At 39.2% G+C, this 20,623-nt stretch overlaps 1 protein-coding gene across 1 annotated transcript in view; it reads left to right on the top strand.

Annotated features, from left to right (window-relative positions):
- The window catches only part of LOC105398384 (protein sickie), a 144,904-nt gene that overhangs the window by 29,364 nt on the left and 94,917 nt on the right, over positions 1–20,623 (top strand). The window contains exon 2 of the mRNA XM_048625954.1: positions 16,893–17,075. Within this exon, the coding sequence (XP_048481911.1) occupies positions 16,893–17,075 (183 nt within the window). The remainder of the gene's footprint in view (positions 1–16,892; positions 17,076–20,623) is intronic.

Genomic DNA, 20,623 nt, shown 5'->3' with positions numbered 1-20,623 from the left:
CCAGGAAAACCAATTTCCACGGGCCGGCTGACGCCATTTATAAACAGCAGACACCATAAACAAATTTCAACTCTAATCCCCGGATAACAGCGCATAGGTTTGTTTGAAAACGGCGATATTCAAACCTTATTTCGAGCGGCAACTATTTGTTCAGGAGGTCTGATTTATGATAAATTACGTTATAAAAAATTCTGACCTATGTTTCTGAGGCTGTGCAAATCGTTGACATGTTTCTCTTTTATCTGATGGGATTAAAAAAAAACAGGGAATAAAATTCGCGCTTCGCCTGAGGGCGCGCTGCAGCCACCTGTCCAAATTCCGTGCATACCCGCGTGCGGAGGGTTACTCTGTACCCCGAATAACAAACGAACGAGAGCTGTTGAAATCGGCACGTTTAATCAACGAGATAGAGTCGAGGTACGCGCAGCAACTCACCGAAACTTCATGTTTAGTTTATAGAGTGACCCCTTAGGTCATAATATATTCGATTCCAACCCGATGATCGACTATCTGCGGTATGTGTGTTGTGTGACGTCACTGCAATGACTTTTTGTTCAGACCACCGCGGACCGCGAGGGCTGGTTCAACATTTTAATTGGAATGTTACACTCGTTATACTCGTATTTACTCAAGCGGATTTCAATTTGTTTGCCATTTAGATCTGCTGTTCCGAATTTGAATTGGTTATTTAAAAAAAAACAAATGGCTAGATTGGATTTGATAAATGTAGCGTGCCAGTTATATCTTTACAAGGCTTTATTATTGCTGATGAGTAGAAATGTCACAAGACACTTTTCTAATAATTCCCTGCCAGATCTGCCAATCTTCGTTAAATCTTGAGTACGAATGGGAACCCTCTTAAATAAAAAAAAGTTAAGTCGTGTTAGATCAAGAGATTCAACACATATGAGTTTACCAGATATATTTTTTCTTGTGTACCTACCTTGAAATGTTGAAATTGAGAAAACAGCGCTGTCACTAAACTGCCAAGAACTCGATCACCTATACTAAGCCAAATTGGCTGATTAGGGATAAGAGGATTGATGATGATGATAACTTATGTAATTTTTTCAAATAATTATGATGTACTTATCAGTATTTTTTTATGGTTTGTAAACTACGATGTTGACTACTGAGAATAATAACGGCTGGGGTCGACGGTGAGTTATTACGAATTCTATGCCGGAACGATATAAGTACTTAAAGCTATAGAGTCCGAAAACACTAACACTGCATTAGAAACAAGTGTCTACATCAAAAATTTATAATTAGGGCAAAAAAAAACATTTAGAGCTACCACTGAAAGAAAAAAATTACTCTCGTCCCATCAAACCCCTTGCAAACTTAAAGTTGTCGCACTCTACTTTTCTACATTAATCAGTATTCACTACGCACGTCATTAACGGTGCCGGCTATTCCAGCTCATCTAATTAGTACCTTTGATTACCGTTTTAAATCGATTTGATACCAAAATCGATTTTCCACTTTCAAAGACAATGCGACGCATACAAACTTGATTAATTTGGTCGCAACTGTACCTTAAAAACTATTATGTGTCAAGTATACGGCATAAGACAGTATTAATACAGTAAGAAGCAGATAAGTACTTACCTTTCATATTAATACAAATAAAAGGTATACTTGCACACCTCAAATAAACCACTTCTCAGGCAATAACGATACCGTTTACAATACGATTGGTGTTCAAATTGTAATGAATCGAGCTCGGAGCGGCGGCGGCGCTATATCTGTCGCAGGGACTGTCTAGACTTGTATGATTTAAAACAAAAAACTACGTCTGCGTGTCTGCCTATTTTAAAACTTTTTAACTGCGACAGTTTGGATGTTTATGATAAAGGATTCGTTTAAATATTACAAGCCACTTAACCATTTCTAGTTATCCGATTCGTTTTTTCAACCGTTACATTTGTATCTAAATTTTGGTGCTGATAGTTCTCTCTTCATCGTCCTACGACGTTAAGACGGATGATGACTGATGATGAAGTGGTCACTCTAGTATATGAAAAACTAAGTTCCAGAGCTTTTCTTTGCTTGCTGCGACTCTATGCCCTTGCATTAAGCCACTGCATGACAGCTTTCATTCGTTCGTTTTTTTGTCAAGCTAGAGTAACCCGCCAGAATCTTGAAATTCTGCCCTTTTATGAAACCTATTATGTAACAATTTAGCAGTCTGTTTTATCGTGTTAAAAGCTATTGTAGATGAAGAAGAACATTAATTTCCTCCCAAACAGTTTTGATTTATGTGATTGTGTTGCAACTCGATTATGTGTCCCTTTAAACGTTAAATTGAATGAAATGAAAAATAAATTAGTTACAATTAGGTACAATGGTGTGAACTAAAATATATCGGGTCCATCGCAACTGATTTTGGGACTTGAGAATATATTCCATTTAAAGTTTAAGAAGAAGACGTACGTACTATCAGCACCTATATGAAAATCCAGCCGATATACCGAAAAAATATAGGAAGTATACCTTCTAATGTTCTATCTTCGCACGTACATAAACCTATCTATAAATCAATAAAATTTTAGTAAGTAAGTAAGTACCTAGGTCCAAAAGTCTTCATGTCTCTTCACATAATAAACATAACTTACAGCAAATGTCCTCAGTAAACTACAAATCGCACTTACAAATCATCTCGATGTCGTTATAAATACAATGTTATCTTTGGTTTCCTGTAGTATTTCGGTAGCAGACTGCCTAGCTCTAGCTCGGTGAGCTGCGTGAGTCACTCGCCGCTGACTCAGTGATTCACCTTCGCGGTTACTCACTGAAACAAAACAACAGCGTATTGAGTCTTCGGTCATTTTTTTTCCTCACAAATACGTACTTCAGTTGATTTTTACAGCGTATAAAAAATAAGTGCCAATTTAAGTTTTTTTTTTTAATATTTCAGTCAATACAATTATTATACCACTGTAAAGTTAAATAAGTTTTACGAAAGCTTAATATATATGTGTATCACGAAGATATACACAATTTGTTGTGTCTGTAAACGTAAACGGCTGCTTTTGAATATTATACGAGTACAGCAACCTTGTTACAAAGTATATTAGCTTAGTTATCATTCGGTCGGGAATTTTCATCAATTTAATCGGAATCACGAGAATCAAGCTCGCGTGAAAATGTGTAAGCTAGTTAGGCCGGGTCATAAATAGTGGTCATTTATCCAGAACCAACAACAGTTGCAGCAGGATGCGGCGGCTGTACGGCCCAGGGGGTCACTCTATATTAGTCAATGAACGAACGAACGAGAATTTTCACGCACACGACCAAGAATTTATTTCAGCGTACGTTTAGCTTACAGAACAATGGGAAAAGAAATAAAGAAATTTGAAGTACTTATCTGAGATCCGCTGCGCTAAATTTGACTCAATATCACTATGTTAATCGTTCCGATTGGTAAGAGTAGGCCCCCCAGTTCGTGGACAAACACTGCACGACTATTTACGGGGTTTATCCGCACAAACATTGTGCGTGAAACTGTTTCGTTCGCGGCTAAATAGTCACTTCAGCAATGTGCCCACTGTACGCGGGTGCCACGAATTACACATAAAATGTGGTTTAAAGATGCTTAAATATGGTTTAATTTAAGTTTCTCATTTTGGATCTGTTCTTTTCATAATTATCGTTAATATCCGACCATTACTTCACTAACGGAAATAATTTGTCCTCCAATTTACAAATTTACATAAAGTAACTATGTGTTACATTGTATTGAGCCATAATTATTAAAATATACTATGTTGTGTTAATTATTTCTTGTAAATAGGTTAATCTCATTTATTCACAGTTTCAGCGACACATGTAAATAAAGTCGGTGGAATCATAAAATCATGACATAAACATTTAGAACTGCTCATAAAACGGCCAGTAACACACATAGATAATTTCTTTCTTTTATCAAAAGGCAACGCAGCCTAGCCACGCAACAGTGAAGCAATAAAAGATGAATTTATCATAAAAGTTGCACATTAAGGTTGAAACAGCCGTAAATAAGAACGTCTATTTATATTCGCGGTTTAGGAGTAAATAACAATCTTAATACTTTGTTGAAAGTACAAGAATGGATACTTCAGTTTTTTTTTATCATAAAGTATTTAAATCTAATTTTTTTTTGATAAGGTACATCATGATTGAGTTATTCAAAGCCACATATTTGGTTCGATAACTTCAGTATTAAACAATAATTACAAAAATATAGGTAAGGTGGTAAATTTATAATACAGTATCCAGAAGTGGTGAAACAGACAATTACAGTCATAATTAGTTCATATTGGTGGCGGCAGGAGAGGCGAGTTCATCGAAAACAATACATAAATTAAATAAAACGTTTACTTTTATGGAGTGTCACAAAAGTATCGAAACCATACGCTCCACGCGCACATCAAACAGTCATCGTAGGGAGGAGCGACAAGCGTAGCTTCGTTTCATTGATGTGGGGCGTCGCGAGCGGAGTGTCCGAAATAGACGCGTGCACCCGGGGTCACTCTATAACACGAAAAACGAAATTTCGGAGCGCTGCTGCGCAAGCCACGACTATTTATGTCGATGTATTGAATGTGGCGATTGCACGAAAGCTATCGTTCGTTAGTTTTTCGTTAGTATAGATAGAGTATAGAGTATAACCCTCCCGTCGCGTCTACTCACCTGCCCGCGCCGTGCGGACTACCACACACGATCTGGACCACATACCATAATGTACCTTATTGTACTCGTATTGAGCCTTGGGAGTAAAAATACAAGGAAGATCCTCTTCGAAAAAGGACATCCTGGGACCAGAATCTCAAAGTCTTGTACTATATGGAAACTCCTTGTTCCGAGCAGCAGTTTCGGGAGAGAAAATAAGCCAAATGATTACCGAACTCCGATAGGAGAAAGAAAGAAAAAGTACCTAATAACGGGTGAAAATGATAAGTGAGAAAGATAAATAAACTACTACTGCTAAGCCTGTAGAGAAAAAAAATAAAAAAAATTGCCTAATGAATTTGATGAACCATTTTACCAAAGCAGCTCGCTTTGGTAAAATGGTTCATCAAATTCATCGCATCGCTCGCTACTGCTCTATATTCATAGCATGTCAGAAACTTTTTTTAACAAACTGTATTTTCAAAGTTACTTTTACTTTTACCGAAATATAGTTTTGATTTACGTAACAAAAGTTGTTGATAAATGCTAGCTTTTGCTCGTGTTTATGAAAGGAAAAATATGTAAGTACCTATAAAAATATCAATAATAATAACAGACTGTCAAATCAGGCAAATTGACCACCAATGAGCCAAGCTAAGTTATTTCGGAGACCTTTATCATATAATTATGTATAATAATTTTAATGTGTGGTGTGGACCCCCATAGCGCGGGCCTGTTTTTATATGCATCAAAGGCGATAAGTCACGCTTCCTTTTATCCGAACACACAAAAGGTTTGAATACAGACAGGCCAGGTTAACCTGGTCTCGAGACGGGTGACCGTAAGGTACACTTCATAGAAGGAAGTCCTTTCTAGTCATAAGTCATAGTCTGGCGATACAATACAAGTCTCAACTAATTTGAACTCTTAAGACCCCTGAAATTGCTTTGGCATAGTGTAAGTAGTACGAACCTTACCTTTTATGGTTAAATTTATATTGATTTTAACTCTGTATTCTATTTTGCCTATTGGAGAGAAATTATAGAATTAGTGGACAGCTAATTCTAGTATCACATTTTGGATGTACTACACAGACTACACGTTCAAAATAATATTTTATCTGGACGCAGCTTAACATATTTTATTATAGTAATATTAAACCTTTACCTCAATTCTCAAGTACTAGTTAATATAAGGGTCCAATTAAAAAAGTCCTACGGGCGCGAACCCGTAAAGGTGTCTGTAGGTCAAGTGTCAGTTTCCCGGACGTCGGTCGGGACGACAAAAGAGCAGTTTTTTCTATGTTAATTTTGTGACAGGCCGAGGGTGCTGCCGTGTCAGCGTCCGTGTCAGAGCTTTTCAATTATATTTTACAGGCGTTTCATTATTGTCTAGTATATGTATAAGATATATTATTATACCATCTCTTAGTCTTTTACAAAATATGCTTAAATATAAATACTTAAACTTTATTAGAAATTTTCGCAGCTTTCGGTTATAGGACTTAATATAAGTAAGTATATGCGTAGGTACCTATTTTGTTTATAATTTTCTTGAAGTCCTAGGCATCATGTGTGGTTTCTATATTTGATGCTGCATCCGGGAATATTTCCTGCATCGGTGACACGCGGGCGTCCTGCAGCGATTAGATCAAACGCATCCACTGCAGGTGGCAAAATATTCCTACCAATGTACTACGACACCCATGCACCTATTCGACTTTCAAATTAATACCGAGGTTGTGCAATGTCGTGTACCGAGTTCCATATTCAAATATCGATCGGCCACACCACTCCATGTCACAACGACCACAATAGTGTTGTACCTTTGCCCTCCTTCCGGCCTCCGTCCTGCTCTAGTGGTCGAGAGCTTTCGAAGCTTTCGCGTTACAGATGCGGCTCTCAGTGTCCGCGGCGCGCGCGCACGCTTCACGCGACTCGAGCGTAGAGTTTCGTTTTCAGCCAGTATTATTGTTAGTTTTCGCGCCTTCTGACCGCTCGGCTATATTTGTCACGTGTCGCCTGTCACGTCGGTGTCACTTTGTCTCAGTTTATAGTTACGGCAACACAGTGTTCTTTTATGCCTCTCGAATTGTTTCTATATCGTTGTGAACTAGTTCTGATTCTGTACTTACTGGAATGAAAAGTCTGAAAGTTCTGAGGAAAATTGTGGCAGTTTCAGTTCAGCTGGCAAAAAAATAGTGATTCTAGCTGTGTGATATATTGCTTCCGTTAGCTTCGGAATAAATTATAGTTTCATTAATTACCAATACTGTTTCATCTTTAGATAGATGAGCTTTTACATATATCAAAAGTATTGAATTCATTGGGTTTTTACTCACAATTATAAATAATGTAACTGATATTACAAGTTGTCGTCCCTAAAATAAGTCATGTTACATTTGCATTTTAAGCGCAAAGCGCTCGACTAATTAAAAGCACTTTTTGGAGGCAGACGGTTCCAATTTGTTTTGCAATAAATTGCGAACGGCATCGAGAGTGCATTCGAAGCGATTTGTTTTACGACAGCAAGCTTCTTCTCCTGACTAATGGAAAAAGCAACTTGAGCTTTATCGGCTCAACGTGCTTTCGACTTTCGTATTAAATTGTTGATTTTTTCATTCTTTCTTTAATAATAAAAAAAATTGATTGTTTCGTAATTCCGTACATTTTGATAATAAAAAAGGTACTTATAACAATTCTTTACTAGATAGTCCATATGCCTAGGACCTAATTAATAGAATCGCAAAGTGAATATCGTGAACGTGTACCAGATGGTACCGGGTTCTCAATTGAGTAACAATTGTGAATGAAGTTAATTATTGGATACGTTTATTGTTTTGCGACCCACCCAAACGATCTTGTATTTTAATACACAATTCATTTGAAATTGAAAACGGTTTGCTTCGGTATTTAGGAAATCATAATTTCAAGTCAATTTCATTCAATAATTATTCCTTATCGCCAATACAACTTTAAATGAGCCATTTCGAAATCTTCAGATTCATAAAAATGTTCCTAAGTACATACATTCACATTTGCGATGCACAAAAAAGGGATCAGTCGATACTTGGTGTCAGCAGACCGCATGACATGTCATTTGCCATTCGGTTTTACGAGTTGCGAATAAGCAAAAAGAGATTATTTTTATTGTAAATTTCATATATTTTTTACGTTTGTCTTGCTTATTGAATTATTTTTTTCTTTGGTAGCTAATATACGACTATATAGCGTAAATAGTTTCGGTAGTCTTAACTCCCCATTCAAAATGGGAGAAATTCCTTTATTTCTATAACAAGAGTATTTAAAATTATTTTTACTTTTAGAGCCGTGTTAAGACGCGCCTATAGTTTACGATCTAAAGTCACACCTCTTCTTAACAGTGGGGTCATGGCGGAGTATTCAACACGTACAACTTACGGTGGCTTTTACAATGGCTACTTATAGTAAATGCCGGAAAATTACATCTACTACCGCACCTCAATCCCGTACAATAGTCTGTAATGTGTTTATAATTTCATAATGGCATTGTGCCTAGTTGAGTACGAATGGTAGGTACAATATAAATCTGCCTAAGTAATTAGCGATTTCGGCGCAGTCGTACATTTCATGCATTTAAGAGATGTATAAATATCAAGTCTAGATCAAGGGGTACCTACCACTACCAGGGAAACAATGAGTACCTCTGACATATCGCGCATTCACAGGAAACCTGATAGACATCACATCTCCAGGTATACAGCTCCGACTATAACTCAGTTGGCTCTGCCTTGTGCATGTCCCTGCACAATGTACATTGTTAGTCAGAAGTAAACATTAACATACATCTCCTGATAAAGATACGCGGAATCGCCTGCAATATCTCCGATCGTCACAGAGTAAGTCACGATCTCGGTGTAGTAAACCACAAAAGGAGGGGCAAGTTTTCACTTGGTTTATTGTAACTTTGAACATTGTAAATTTACTACGACAACCGTAATAAAGTTATTAAGTACGCTAAATAGTAATAACTGCTAACGGTTTCACTGGTTTCAGCCAAAGTATCAAAGTTTTTTTTCTGAAAAAGGTCAAGTACCTACCTACATACCTGTGTAGGATATTGCTATAGTGATTATGATATACTTAGTAATTGTATTGCTTGGTTCGGTAGAGGCACGCCCACGTAACAATGCACATCTGCGCCCTACTTGCGCCAAGGCCGATGAGTCTTGCTTGACTGAAGTATCGGCTAAGATTAGTTGCAAGCGAGAGGTGCTGCTGTGAAAGTAATTAGAGGGATTTCGGTGCATGCTTTTTACCTCGAGGGGCACCATCTGGTCCTTAGATAATGTTTACAAAACAATTAGGTAGAGATTAAAATTTAGATGTTCTTTCATACATAGAAATGAATTTGACAATTCAACTATTCATACAATCTACCTATATACCGTTACAGCGCCTAACTAGCATCCTTTTATCTAAATCGATAAACAAGCGGTCGTCAGATAGCGGTGTGGTGTTTGGGTCGGCGGCGGCGGTCGACAGCGTAAATAAAAATCTGTTTGTTTACTATGCAGTTCCTGTCGTGTTTTAATCAGATGTTTCTATACTTTCAAAGAAAACGGATCCGACGTTTTAAATACGGCCAGTAAGTAATGTTTTTACAACATTTATATTTAGGTATACTTACCTGAAAGAAAATCGGCTCTCATTGTATGACTGATTATATACCTCCCATAGGTATTTACAGGCCATGTTTATCAACAATATGTGTTTTATAAGGATTTTCCTGCAAAATTTAACGTTTCTCCGTAAATGAGTTTTGCGATTGCGTCACACAGGTTCATTGCACGCGCACCTTGGTCGTGTTTATAAATACGCGGCTGCGCCCGCGCACGACTTTTGACACGCTTGTAAACAAACCCCGCGGCTTCCGAGACGGTTATCAAATAGATCTTAGAACATACTATTTTGGTCTTTATTGTGATAAAATAAAAAGAAAATGGTGGACAAATTAATTGAAACAGGCAATGCGGTTCGAGTTAGTTAGGTACTTAAGTATAAAATAATTGGCTATTATACGTTAATGTCTGCTTTCCCATCGATTAATTACTTATCTAAGTGTAAAGACCTGAATTTAAAATAATTGTACATAAAGATAATAGAAAGAACATTAAAAACCATAATTCTATTGTAAATTTACATAAAGACAAAAGTGGTATTGACTAAACCACCCACTAAGGCAGTCATTCATTGTTTCAAGTCCCACAGAGGAGGAATATAGGTACCATTTCATTTGAAAGTTATCATAATTACATTCATTGCGCCTACGCCTAGTATGGGTTATGAAAATTTTGGTTGTAACTAAATTGTTCCAAAGAACCGTATGTTGCACCGTAGCATGGTTGCCTATATTTTGGTTATGCAACCAAATAAAATAGGTTCGTCAACAAAATCTGTCAGTCAGCTACAAAGCTATTATTCTGTGTGACTAACGTACACTCCCTGTCTCCGCGTGCGTGGGTGCTGGCGCCGTTCACAGCCTATAAATATGGCGTTCCTAGAACAGATTATACCAAACCACGCTCCATGATCTCAGCACCACATTATCTTGCCATTTTCAGAGTCTTACAGTCGCTTGATTGCAAGGTGTAGGCTTGAGATTGACCTGCGTAGGTCGTTGGTGGTGGTTATGAGTTACGAAGTCTTTAAGCTCGGAAAATCTAATTGGAAGATCTACGCAAATGACATATTCACGTCACGACTAGCTTTTATTGCCCCCGAGAAACTTTTTACGTGAGAATTCCGTGAAAAAATTAAGCTCATGCGTTAATGTCAACTGCTTGCCTACTAACTTTCATGAAATTCCGTCAAATAGTTTTTACGTGAAAGAGCAACAAAGAAATTCACAAACTTTCGCGTTTACAATATACAATAGGATTAGGAACATCGAAATCGTTAAAGCGTATAGGTCTGACTAGGTTTATGATAATTAGGTATATAACTCTCTTTATGAGTAATTATCTAAATTTTCCGTAAATATGATGACTGATAACATGATTGAGGCATAAAAGACCACTGCGATGGCTAAACAAAAATATCTTATTGTGTCATTAGCTCTCCAAACACTGTGAGGAAGATAAACATACGACTTAGCAAAATATATGTGAAAGTCAGCCATGGCTTCTCATAATAAACAAACTGAAAATGTGAATGAAGAAACAGTTTATAAATGCTACGATGTTTCCCCGAAACGTTTCTTTGGTTTTAAAGTGTCAGTTGAGATGGAAATGTGCTTCATTATGGGTGAAACAGAAGTGAGTTGTCGGTGATTCACCCGAATCACTTGGCTGGATATAAGTGCATAATGATACCGACGTGCATACGAGCTCCGCGCTCCATCCAGGGATCCACTGATGACGTCACTCGCCAAACCAGATCCATCCTACAGGTTAGAATGATTCGTCATCACCCTCAGCTAATAACCGTAACACTGCAGCATAGGTATATACATATTACATAATGTAAAACTCTGCCAAGAGCGCTCAAAAACTGTCTGCAGCTCCCATCATCCAATTAGGATTGAAATGATGGACATTTCAATTCTACAACACTCGCATACTAACTCATACGTTATGCTAACTGTTATAAGTTTTTTTTTGTACTTCTACGTTATTTAGCAACCGAGACTATAATGAAATTCTGAGATTTAGTTGTCATCAATTTCAATGTAAATTCTGAAAACTATGATTCAATCAAGTGACAGTTTTAATCCGCCGAGACTTGGAGATTTCTCGTGAAATTTCACGAATTCATGTAGAATTTGGAGCAGAAACGTTCGTTTGTGTCGAAGCTGCGATGATGGGGCATCTTGCATCGCATTATGTGGTAGGTAGGTACAGCTATTAAAAGCTGTGTGACCTCATTTCGCCTCAGAACTTATGTGAAACGCTTTTAGTCTCTCACCTCAAGCTCGTGCCACTGTTTAGAAAAGGTAAAATGGTTTTCTCCTGTGACGTTGTTAAGTATTTGTTTATTTTTGTATGCTACGAGTATGATAAAGCACTTACCTTTACATATATTTTTAATCTTATCGCGTGGTTTTAAATTATAAACCAAACGGTTCCTTGGTAGTCTTGGTACTTATTTAAAATTTTGAAACAAAGAAGCAGTTGTAAAAGCTTTATAATATGTGTATCAAAAAGCTATGTCTTTTACAGTCACTTATAAGCTACTGTAGCAACCTAACAATTTAGTAATGTGTGAAGCTTAACAAAAATATATAAACGTTATACAGGAATATATCGACTTACCAATCACCCTGTATACCTACTATTACCTACCTATGATTTGATAACCAAGCCAGGTGAAGGTACTGACACCCCCACAAATAATAGAGTAGATAGATAGAATATTCTTTATTTGTACACAAGAATAGATTATACAAAGCTTAAATACAAACACATAGGTACAAAAAAGGCGGTCTTATCACTAAAAGCGATTTTGAAAGAGTATCATTATTGCACAGGCAATCTTTAGCAAAGGCCTGTGTGCGTGTGGGTGAAGACGAATGTGCCATAAACTTCGAGGATGCACAGAACCATCAACCTAATTTCCACTAATAACCCGCGCAAAACTGACGAGTGTTGCGTAACATACCGTACACTGCACCGCAACACGCGGTAAAAACACCTGGACTTGCTGTAAACATTACATGTAGTGGTCTGGTTTGGAGCTGCATGTATATCGGTCAGCGTAGTAGGTATGTAATTGCTATATGAATATCAGAATTAAAAAAAAATAGTACCGTACCGTTCTTATAAATTCAGGTGACAACTTTAAAAAGGATAATATCAATTCTGTTTTCAGGTAAAGAATGAGTATACCCACATCTACATAATATATGTATGCAACGTTAAAGTAGGTATTTAACCAAACTAGGATAAATTGTTTTAAGTCATTAGACCGCTCGGAAGGGACTGTCGGGGCCACATTTAACAAAATCGTGCGCAGCCGGGTCTATTGAAAATCAAACTGACTTGAAAATGTCGAGGCTAAGTAAGACCAGCCAGCATTTTAGCTATTTAATTTACCTTACACCTTGAATGTGATGCTAATATTGACCAAGGTTTTCATTTTGCAGTTTAAAATAAGAATTTCAAAAGGGAGATACCTCCAAAAACACTATTCCTTACGTAAAATTTCACGATGACATTTAAGGCCGGTTCACACATATCAGTGACACTGAACTGTGCCGGTACTGTGTGGCATCACTGATGTGTGCGAATGGCTCTTTAAGGTTCTGTTTCGCGTCAGTCCCTTTACTGATCCGTGTATTTATGAACAATGGGACCAGTAGGATAAGGGTGATATCCTGCGGGACGACACTCGTCCCAAAAAGTTAATTACTTACTGTGGTTTAACCGATCAATACTTACAGGGACCAAACTAATCAACCGTTATGTTTCAAAAGGGTACTTTTTTAATAAAAATGAGTTTAAATAATTCATTGGTAACTGAAATGAACTGTTTCAGAAACTGGGAAAAGATATATTAATCTAACATCATCAGGCACTGTCTTACATCAACCGTTCACTGCTGGATAGACTTTTCCTATGTAGACCCTCCTCATCCAACCACTGCCGCATATCTGTCTAAGGCCATCAATCCAGCCTACTTGTACCTATACTTAGTGCATTCGTTTTTATATACGTATCTTATAATAATATAATGAAACGTATCTTATATATAAATCTTGATATAATGAAACGAATCAAATTCCTGATTTCCGCTGTATTGTTTCCAATAAAATAAGTTTTAATACCTCATTCATTCCTCGTAGAAAGCAGCTACATGTTCCTATACTTGTATAGAGTGGTCCAGTGGCCTCAGATGCTCGGCACAGCTCCCTTTTAGCAATAAAGCTGTATGGGTCCGGCGCCAGTGCAAGGCTGCTTGCAATAGCCTCGTATATCTTTACGTAATTCCCACTTCCTACTCGTTTGTTGTCTGTTAAACCAGCCGTCTAGAAAAGGTTTTCAGAGATACGTTACGTTAATAAGTGCCTCTACTCGACACCAGATGGCGTTGTGTTCATCTCAATGGGTGTCATATTCAGTATAATAATATAAAAATATGTTCACCTCATTATGGACTTGTGTGGTTCGATTATTTTCTGGATGTAGCATAATAAAATTAAAATTTTACCAAAGCTCTGTACGGCAACGCTGAGTCAGCGTCGCTGACTATTGATTTACCCATGGTAACTTGGACTAGATCTCGTTATTCTTATGATAGTCACACACATCGATGATAAGGATGTCCGACAGTACTGGATACGTCATCAGGCTCATCTTAGGAGGAGCAACTGTTTTCAAGCCCATGTGATAACCAATATAATTATATTATGTAGGTAATACCTACTTTATTTTTTTTCTTCTAAAATATATAAACCAAATTTTGATAATCAACGTGGGCGACCAGATTTCGTTTCCTTGGCTGTTGGTATCAAAATACAATCCCTGATATTCAAATGACAATCTCAATCTTTTCATCACAATAGACCCCGATTAGAAGATTCCCAGTAGAAGACGTCTATTGAAGCGGATGCGGCATCTACTGCGACTCGCAGGCTATTGAGCGATAAAAATGTCAAACTCCTTTATTTATTACGATCAAATCCGATTCCGAAACGATCTGAATAAACAGACGTGTGATTGTTAGATTGTGTCCCCGACCAAGACACGGTGCTGTAGGGTGACTCTAGTTTTAGGAAAACGATATTTTGGAGCGTTGCTTCGCTAACGACGACTGTATGTCGTTGCATTAAAGTATTACAGTTCTTCACTTCACATTTTGCAAAGCGAGAGTTTCCCGTTTGCAGTTTGTGGTGCAACTCGATCGCGACTGAGCAAGCTTCTCCTAAGCAAGTCCCTCATCGATTTTAATGGTTTTTTTCATTGATAATTATATTAATATAACAAGTGTTATGGTAATGTTACTGAAAATTTGGTTATATGTTAGTAATCTAACATCTAATAGGTACTTACCAACAACTTCAATTTCCATTTGCAATTTTGCACTAAGACTGGTCGGTCAGTGTCATGAAGTGCAGCGTCAACGTTGGAGTTGATCAGATAAAATGAACCTAAAACACTGTTTTAGTAAGAGCTTTAACTGGACTATTGAATCGGGTCTGATACATATAGCATAGCAGGCGACTGGCAGACGGCTTCTGGCAAGGCCTGGCCTCATTTCTAAACAGGAATGACGGAAAATACTCCATTATCCTTTTAAGAATGCAAGAGCATGACATAAGTCTGTTTATTGGTGACCTCATATTCCTCACACACTTGTCCTGGAATAAAGGACCGAGAGTAAAACCAACATAGGCATTATAGTGGTTTGCAATGGAAACCAGCAATCATGTAAACAAACCAAATTGTCACGATTACTCCGTAATCACATACATTTTCGATCAATTTATGAACATAGTCTGATTTCAACGAACACACCATTGTTTTCACATTATCTTCAACACGATTTAACTTGTATTTATAAGTTAAATTTGTTAAAACATTTGCAACGTAAAAATTTCGAAGTATTTGACAAGCTGTCATCTTGGTTTTTTACTCATCGAACTCTATAAGTCATTGAAAAGTTAGTGTTGTTCGTAATCTGAAGTTATCTTTTATTTTTAATTTAATAAATTATTTTAATTTAATATTATTTGAATACAATTTAAAAAAAATTCAAGAGCTTAATATAATTAACCAAAACTAAAAAAGGAAGAGGAAGAAATAAAAAAGCTCGACGGCATTTTAGACATGGCAAGCGATGACATAGTGGTTCCATTTATAATTACGGTCACCGGCGACACTTCTGATAGTGATGATGACGAAGACGAAGATTTAAATTTGTTTTAATAAACACTTTTTTATATATAATCAGTTTTATTTTATAGTCTATGGCTTATATATTTAATCTAATTAGAACACTATAACATCACTATGGGCATAAACAATACGCTGTCAATGTCAGTCCGCCATATTTGTTTACATGATTGCTGGTTTCTATTGCAAACTTGTATAGGCACACTTCGGTCAGCTATTTTTAGATATTTCTACAGCAGTCGCCACTGAAGTTGAACGGGTAACCACAGATGAATAATAAAATAAGTACTTGAAACAAGTATTATTGCCGAAATAATAATAACAGATCGGTTTCGGTGAGCTGTCGCACCGAGTAGACGCGGGTTGTATGAATCAGCTTTATTGCAAAACTTCGCCGCGCCAAAGCCGGCTGAATTTATTATTTGCTATATGTTTCTCACGACCTTACTGAGATGCTTTTTGCATGTAAAAGTAGCAGCGAGTAATGTTGAGATCTTTGTATCTTGTACATACCATGTACTTGTATACAGTGTAATCGTCATAAACATAAAACTTTTAGTGACCATTGAAGTTTGGTGCGGCCATCAAACTGTTATCTATACAGCTTCCATCTGTGGTAACGGTGTAGTCATAATATGACTATATGACGCACCTGAAGACAAAGCACGAGAACGCATTATCTGTATTCTGTTTACCAGGCTCTTAACTTGATACTTTAGGTCACATTGTAGTACAAAGGTGGTAAAGTCAAATCATTTAACAAAGAAAACGAATAAAGAAAGTTTAATCTTGAACTTGCCGCCTGCTCGTAAAACAACTGTTGAAACGGTTGACGCTTGATGCCTACATTTATAAACAGTTCAAAGTAAATAACTTATTGATGAAGTTCGATACAGCATAAACACATGCAAAGCTTGGAGATTGCCGCAACACTGTAGTTTAGAATGACGCTGTGTGAAACTACGGTCTGGATTTGTGTAGGTACTTACCTACTATTTATTAACCATACCAAACCATTTTTCATTCAGACTTCAGGGTCACCATTTACTATTTCTATTTACCGCTTTCACAGACTTAACACCCAATACTTTCAGGCTTTCATGCAATATAATGATACAAAATACCCTAAGTAGTCCAGCTCTCCTATTTATTTCTAACAAAGGTTTTCCCGCGAGCTTCACTTTGCCTTGAAAGGTTCTTCCGTGAGAGCTCCTCCTCTGTGTCCAGGGTGTCAGTTTACTACATACCATAACCATCCAAATTACACGAACCGTATTCCCGTAACAGACCAACATCCATCCAAACTTACAAACCTTCACCTTTACAATACCCTGTCACAAAAGTATCAACCCATCTTTTCCACTTCCAGATCTACACGGACTGGGCGAACCATTACCTGGAGCGGGCGCGGTCGCGGCGGCGCGCGGGGACCGCGGCCGGGGGGCTGGCGCGGGACTGCGCCGACGGGGTGCTGCTGGCAGACGTGTTGGAGGGCGTCACGGGGCTGAGGGTGCCGCGCGCGCACCGCAAGCCACGGAACCCGCAGCAAATGGTAAGTGGAGGAATAGACTACCGGATTTTCACTGCAAGCCATGGAACCCGCAGCAAATGGTAAGTGGAGGAATAGACTACCGGATCTTCACCGCGAGCTATGGAACCCATAGCAAATGGTAAAAGTGTAGGACCCTGGATCTTTGAAAGGCGAGAGCCGTTTTGTGGGTGAATATAAATTGCTGCAGGACATGGAGTGTGTGTGACGGAATTAATATTAGTAAAGGTTGGATTTTTATCATTGAAAAGTTCTAGGTAATTATTACCGACGTTACAGCGAAATATAACATTGGATTTTTGGTAAGCCGATAATAAAAAGCTTACCAACAATTTAAAATGTAAATTAGGTGATAGTACTGAAATAAAATCTAAAATAATGCCTGTATAACTCTCGCTAAATAACCGCTTAACAATAATGAATAGCTGTAAAGTCCACAGTAAACGCCCTAATTAACAATATCCCTCACATAATTCAGGATAAAACAACCTGTTACCGAAATCCAATGGCGATATCAAATAAAATCAATCTTCGGGACGTCAAAACAAAACTTTTTCGAATATCCGGCACCGTTTGAAAACGAAAGCCGGCCGATATTTTTGTTTGCCTAAAATAGCTATCGAGCCCAAATCGACGCAGGTATAGAATACAGTGGCTCCTACCTTGGCTCCGTGCAAGAGCTAACAGCTAACTGAAATAGTTCATGTTGTAATATAATAAGAGCCAAAATGGAATGTACACTAATTGTACACATACAGGCGGCTTCATAGTTGGATAAACTCTCTATCCCACAAACGGCACAAACCTAACCCAAATTCCAATCGTGAATATATGGGAATCACAAACACTCGAGATATACTGGTCGATATTTTAAACGTTGATCCAGTTCGATACAACGGAACCCTTGTTGCACGAGTCTGAGTCGCACTTGGCCGGTTTTCTTTAATTGTAAACCTTCTATGCATAATCTACAGAGGACAGAGGCGAAGATCTAAGCTTTCTCAAAGGTCATATACTTGCGAGGGGCATTGACAACTGCCACCAACAAGCCGAATACTTGGTCACCGGATCTGAACGCCTACAGGAGAGGATGACCGCTGGGGCTGTCGCCGCTTCAGAACAACAGAACATGGAAAGGAGGATGCACAATTTAACATCGCAAGGGCGTGTCCAAGGGTTCCTCCAGGCTTTTAAAGCAGCTGCCTCAAGCCTTATAGGAAAACCACAGAGGACACCCGAGAGGCGCCAAATCTCCAGAGAACCTAAAACTGGAAAAAGGCTTGCCCAGAGGAAAATTACTCGAGCGGATATGGGCCAGGTGGTCCCACCGAAGCTGAAAACAGCTACCACCTCAAACGACCATCTAGAGAATGCCGCCATCGAATTTATGGCAATTACAACCGCCACAAAGCAGGTAAATCTCTTGTCCTGCAAAACGATCATGCAGACCTACAGGCAAGAGAACGAAAGCCGGCTAAAAGTTTTACTCGAGGAGGCCGAAGCCTGCGTATACGATAACAGTAGTTGCCAAGTCCTCAGAGGCAAAATGACTGGAGCGTATATGGCGGCTTATAGCGAGGAATGCGGATTCGTGCCCTGGGAACGCAACATCCCGAAACTCACTCTCCCACACAACAACCAAATGGTGGTCGTAGCTCAGTGTACCAGGATTATGCTAGAGGACAAAATCCTAGCAAAAGCGGAAACCATAAACGCTACCTGGAATAGCTGGACGATGCCCACCATCGCTTGGGTGAACGGGGTACCTGGATGTGGGAAGACAACCTGGGTGGTAAATAACTTCGATGTGAGCAAAGACACCATTATCACCACGACAACTGAGGCGGCCGTCGATATACGAAACAGGCTAGCGCATAGGATCGGGGACATGGTTAGAACTAGGGTACGTACGATGGCATCAGTCCTAGTAAACGGCTTTAGAGAACATGTCGGATGCCAACGCCTGATAATTGACGAGGCCCTGATGAACCATTTCGGGGCAATCGTAATTGCCGCCCGCCTGTCCCGTGCCAGTGATATTGCTCTAATCGGAGACATCAACCAGCTACCGTACATAGACAGAGAGAACCTATTCGAACTAAGGTACAGTCGCCCAACACTGGTAGCAAACATCACCCAGGAGCTGTTGTGCTCATACAGAAACCCCATGGATGTTGCATACGCCCTAAGAGAAGTATACTCAGGCATATACGCAGCCACAACGCGTATCCAATCCCTGCAGCTGAAAAGGTTTACAGACGCAGCAATTCCAAAATCCCAAACCAACACTCTATTCCTGACGCATACACAGGAAGAAAAAGAGACCCTGACCAGCCAAGGGTTTGGAGAAGGAACGGGATCACGCGTCTTAACCATACACGAAGCACAGGGATTGACGTACGAATCCGTCATTATCATAAAAACAAAAGATAAAATAAAGTTGCACGATAGCATACCTGTAGTATATGAGCATGCAACCTGCATGAAGGTTGCATACCTATCACCTATATATAAGGGCATCTGTCAAATTAGCTGAGTAATAAACTAGCTTCCATGGTATTCGGTTGTTTCCTTTCAAATAATGTTCTAGTGAAAATTTTGTAAATAATGGCGTCGGTAATCGGAAATTTGAGTGTTTTTGACCTTAAAATTCACGAGTGGGACATATTTCACGGACGATTATTGCAATTTATAAAGTTAAATAACATCGAGGAGGAACATAAAAGTGCAGTGTTGTTGACGCATATTTCGGAAGAAGCGTATAAATTGGTGCGAAATTTAGCGTACCCGCGTAGTGTGGAAGAGGTAGACTTTCATGGCTTAGTGAAATTACTGAACGGTCATTTTACTCCTAAACGGTCGATCTTTGCCGATAGGGCAAGGTTCTACGATGCTTCGAGGGGTGATGGCGAAAGTGTCGAGGATTGGGCGGCGCGACTTCGGGGACTTGCGATTTATTGCGAGTTTGGCGGTGCCCTGGACACGTTATTACTAGATCGCTTCGTGCTGGGTCTGGGTGCAGGCCCCGAGCGGGACCGCCTGGTAGAGCAAGACGCGGTCTCGCTGACGCTGGCGAAGGCGATGGAGATGGCACAGCAGACGGCGTGCGCCCGGGCGGCGCGCGCGGCCATGCACGCGGCGGAGGCGCCGGTGTACCGCGCGGGCTGCGAGCGCCGCGCCGCTCCGCCCCCCGCACCGCGCCGCGCGGAGCCCGGGGGCGCCCCGGCCGCGGCGGAGTCTACGCAGCGGTGTGCAGTGTGCGGCCTCAAGGCTCATGAGGCTATCAAGTGTCGGTTCAAAAACTATAAGTGCCGAAAGTGCGGTGAAAAAGGGCATTTGAAGAAAGTGTGTAAAAAGGCAGGTTCTCATTTGCATAATGTTGAAGCGGATGCAGAGGTGCCGGGCGTGCCTGAGTGTGAGGACTGCCAGTGCTTCAACGTTCGGTATGTAAGTTACGACCCTATTAAAGTAACTGTTAATGTAAATAATGTAAATTTGTCAATGGAGATAGATTCCGGATCGGGCACTTGTATTATTTCACACGACTTGTA

This window comes from Plutella xylostella, chromosome 15 (assembly GCF_932276165.1).
Source record: "Plutella xylostella chromosome 15, ilPluXylo3.1, whole genome shotgun sequence".
In the NCBI taxonomy this organism is placed as follows: Eukaryota; Metazoa; Arthropoda; class Insecta; order Lepidoptera; family Plutellidae; genus Plutella; species Plutella xylostella.
The sequence above is the reverse complement of the archived record's forward strand: the minus strand, read 5'-3'. Positions and strand labels throughout refer to the sequence as shown.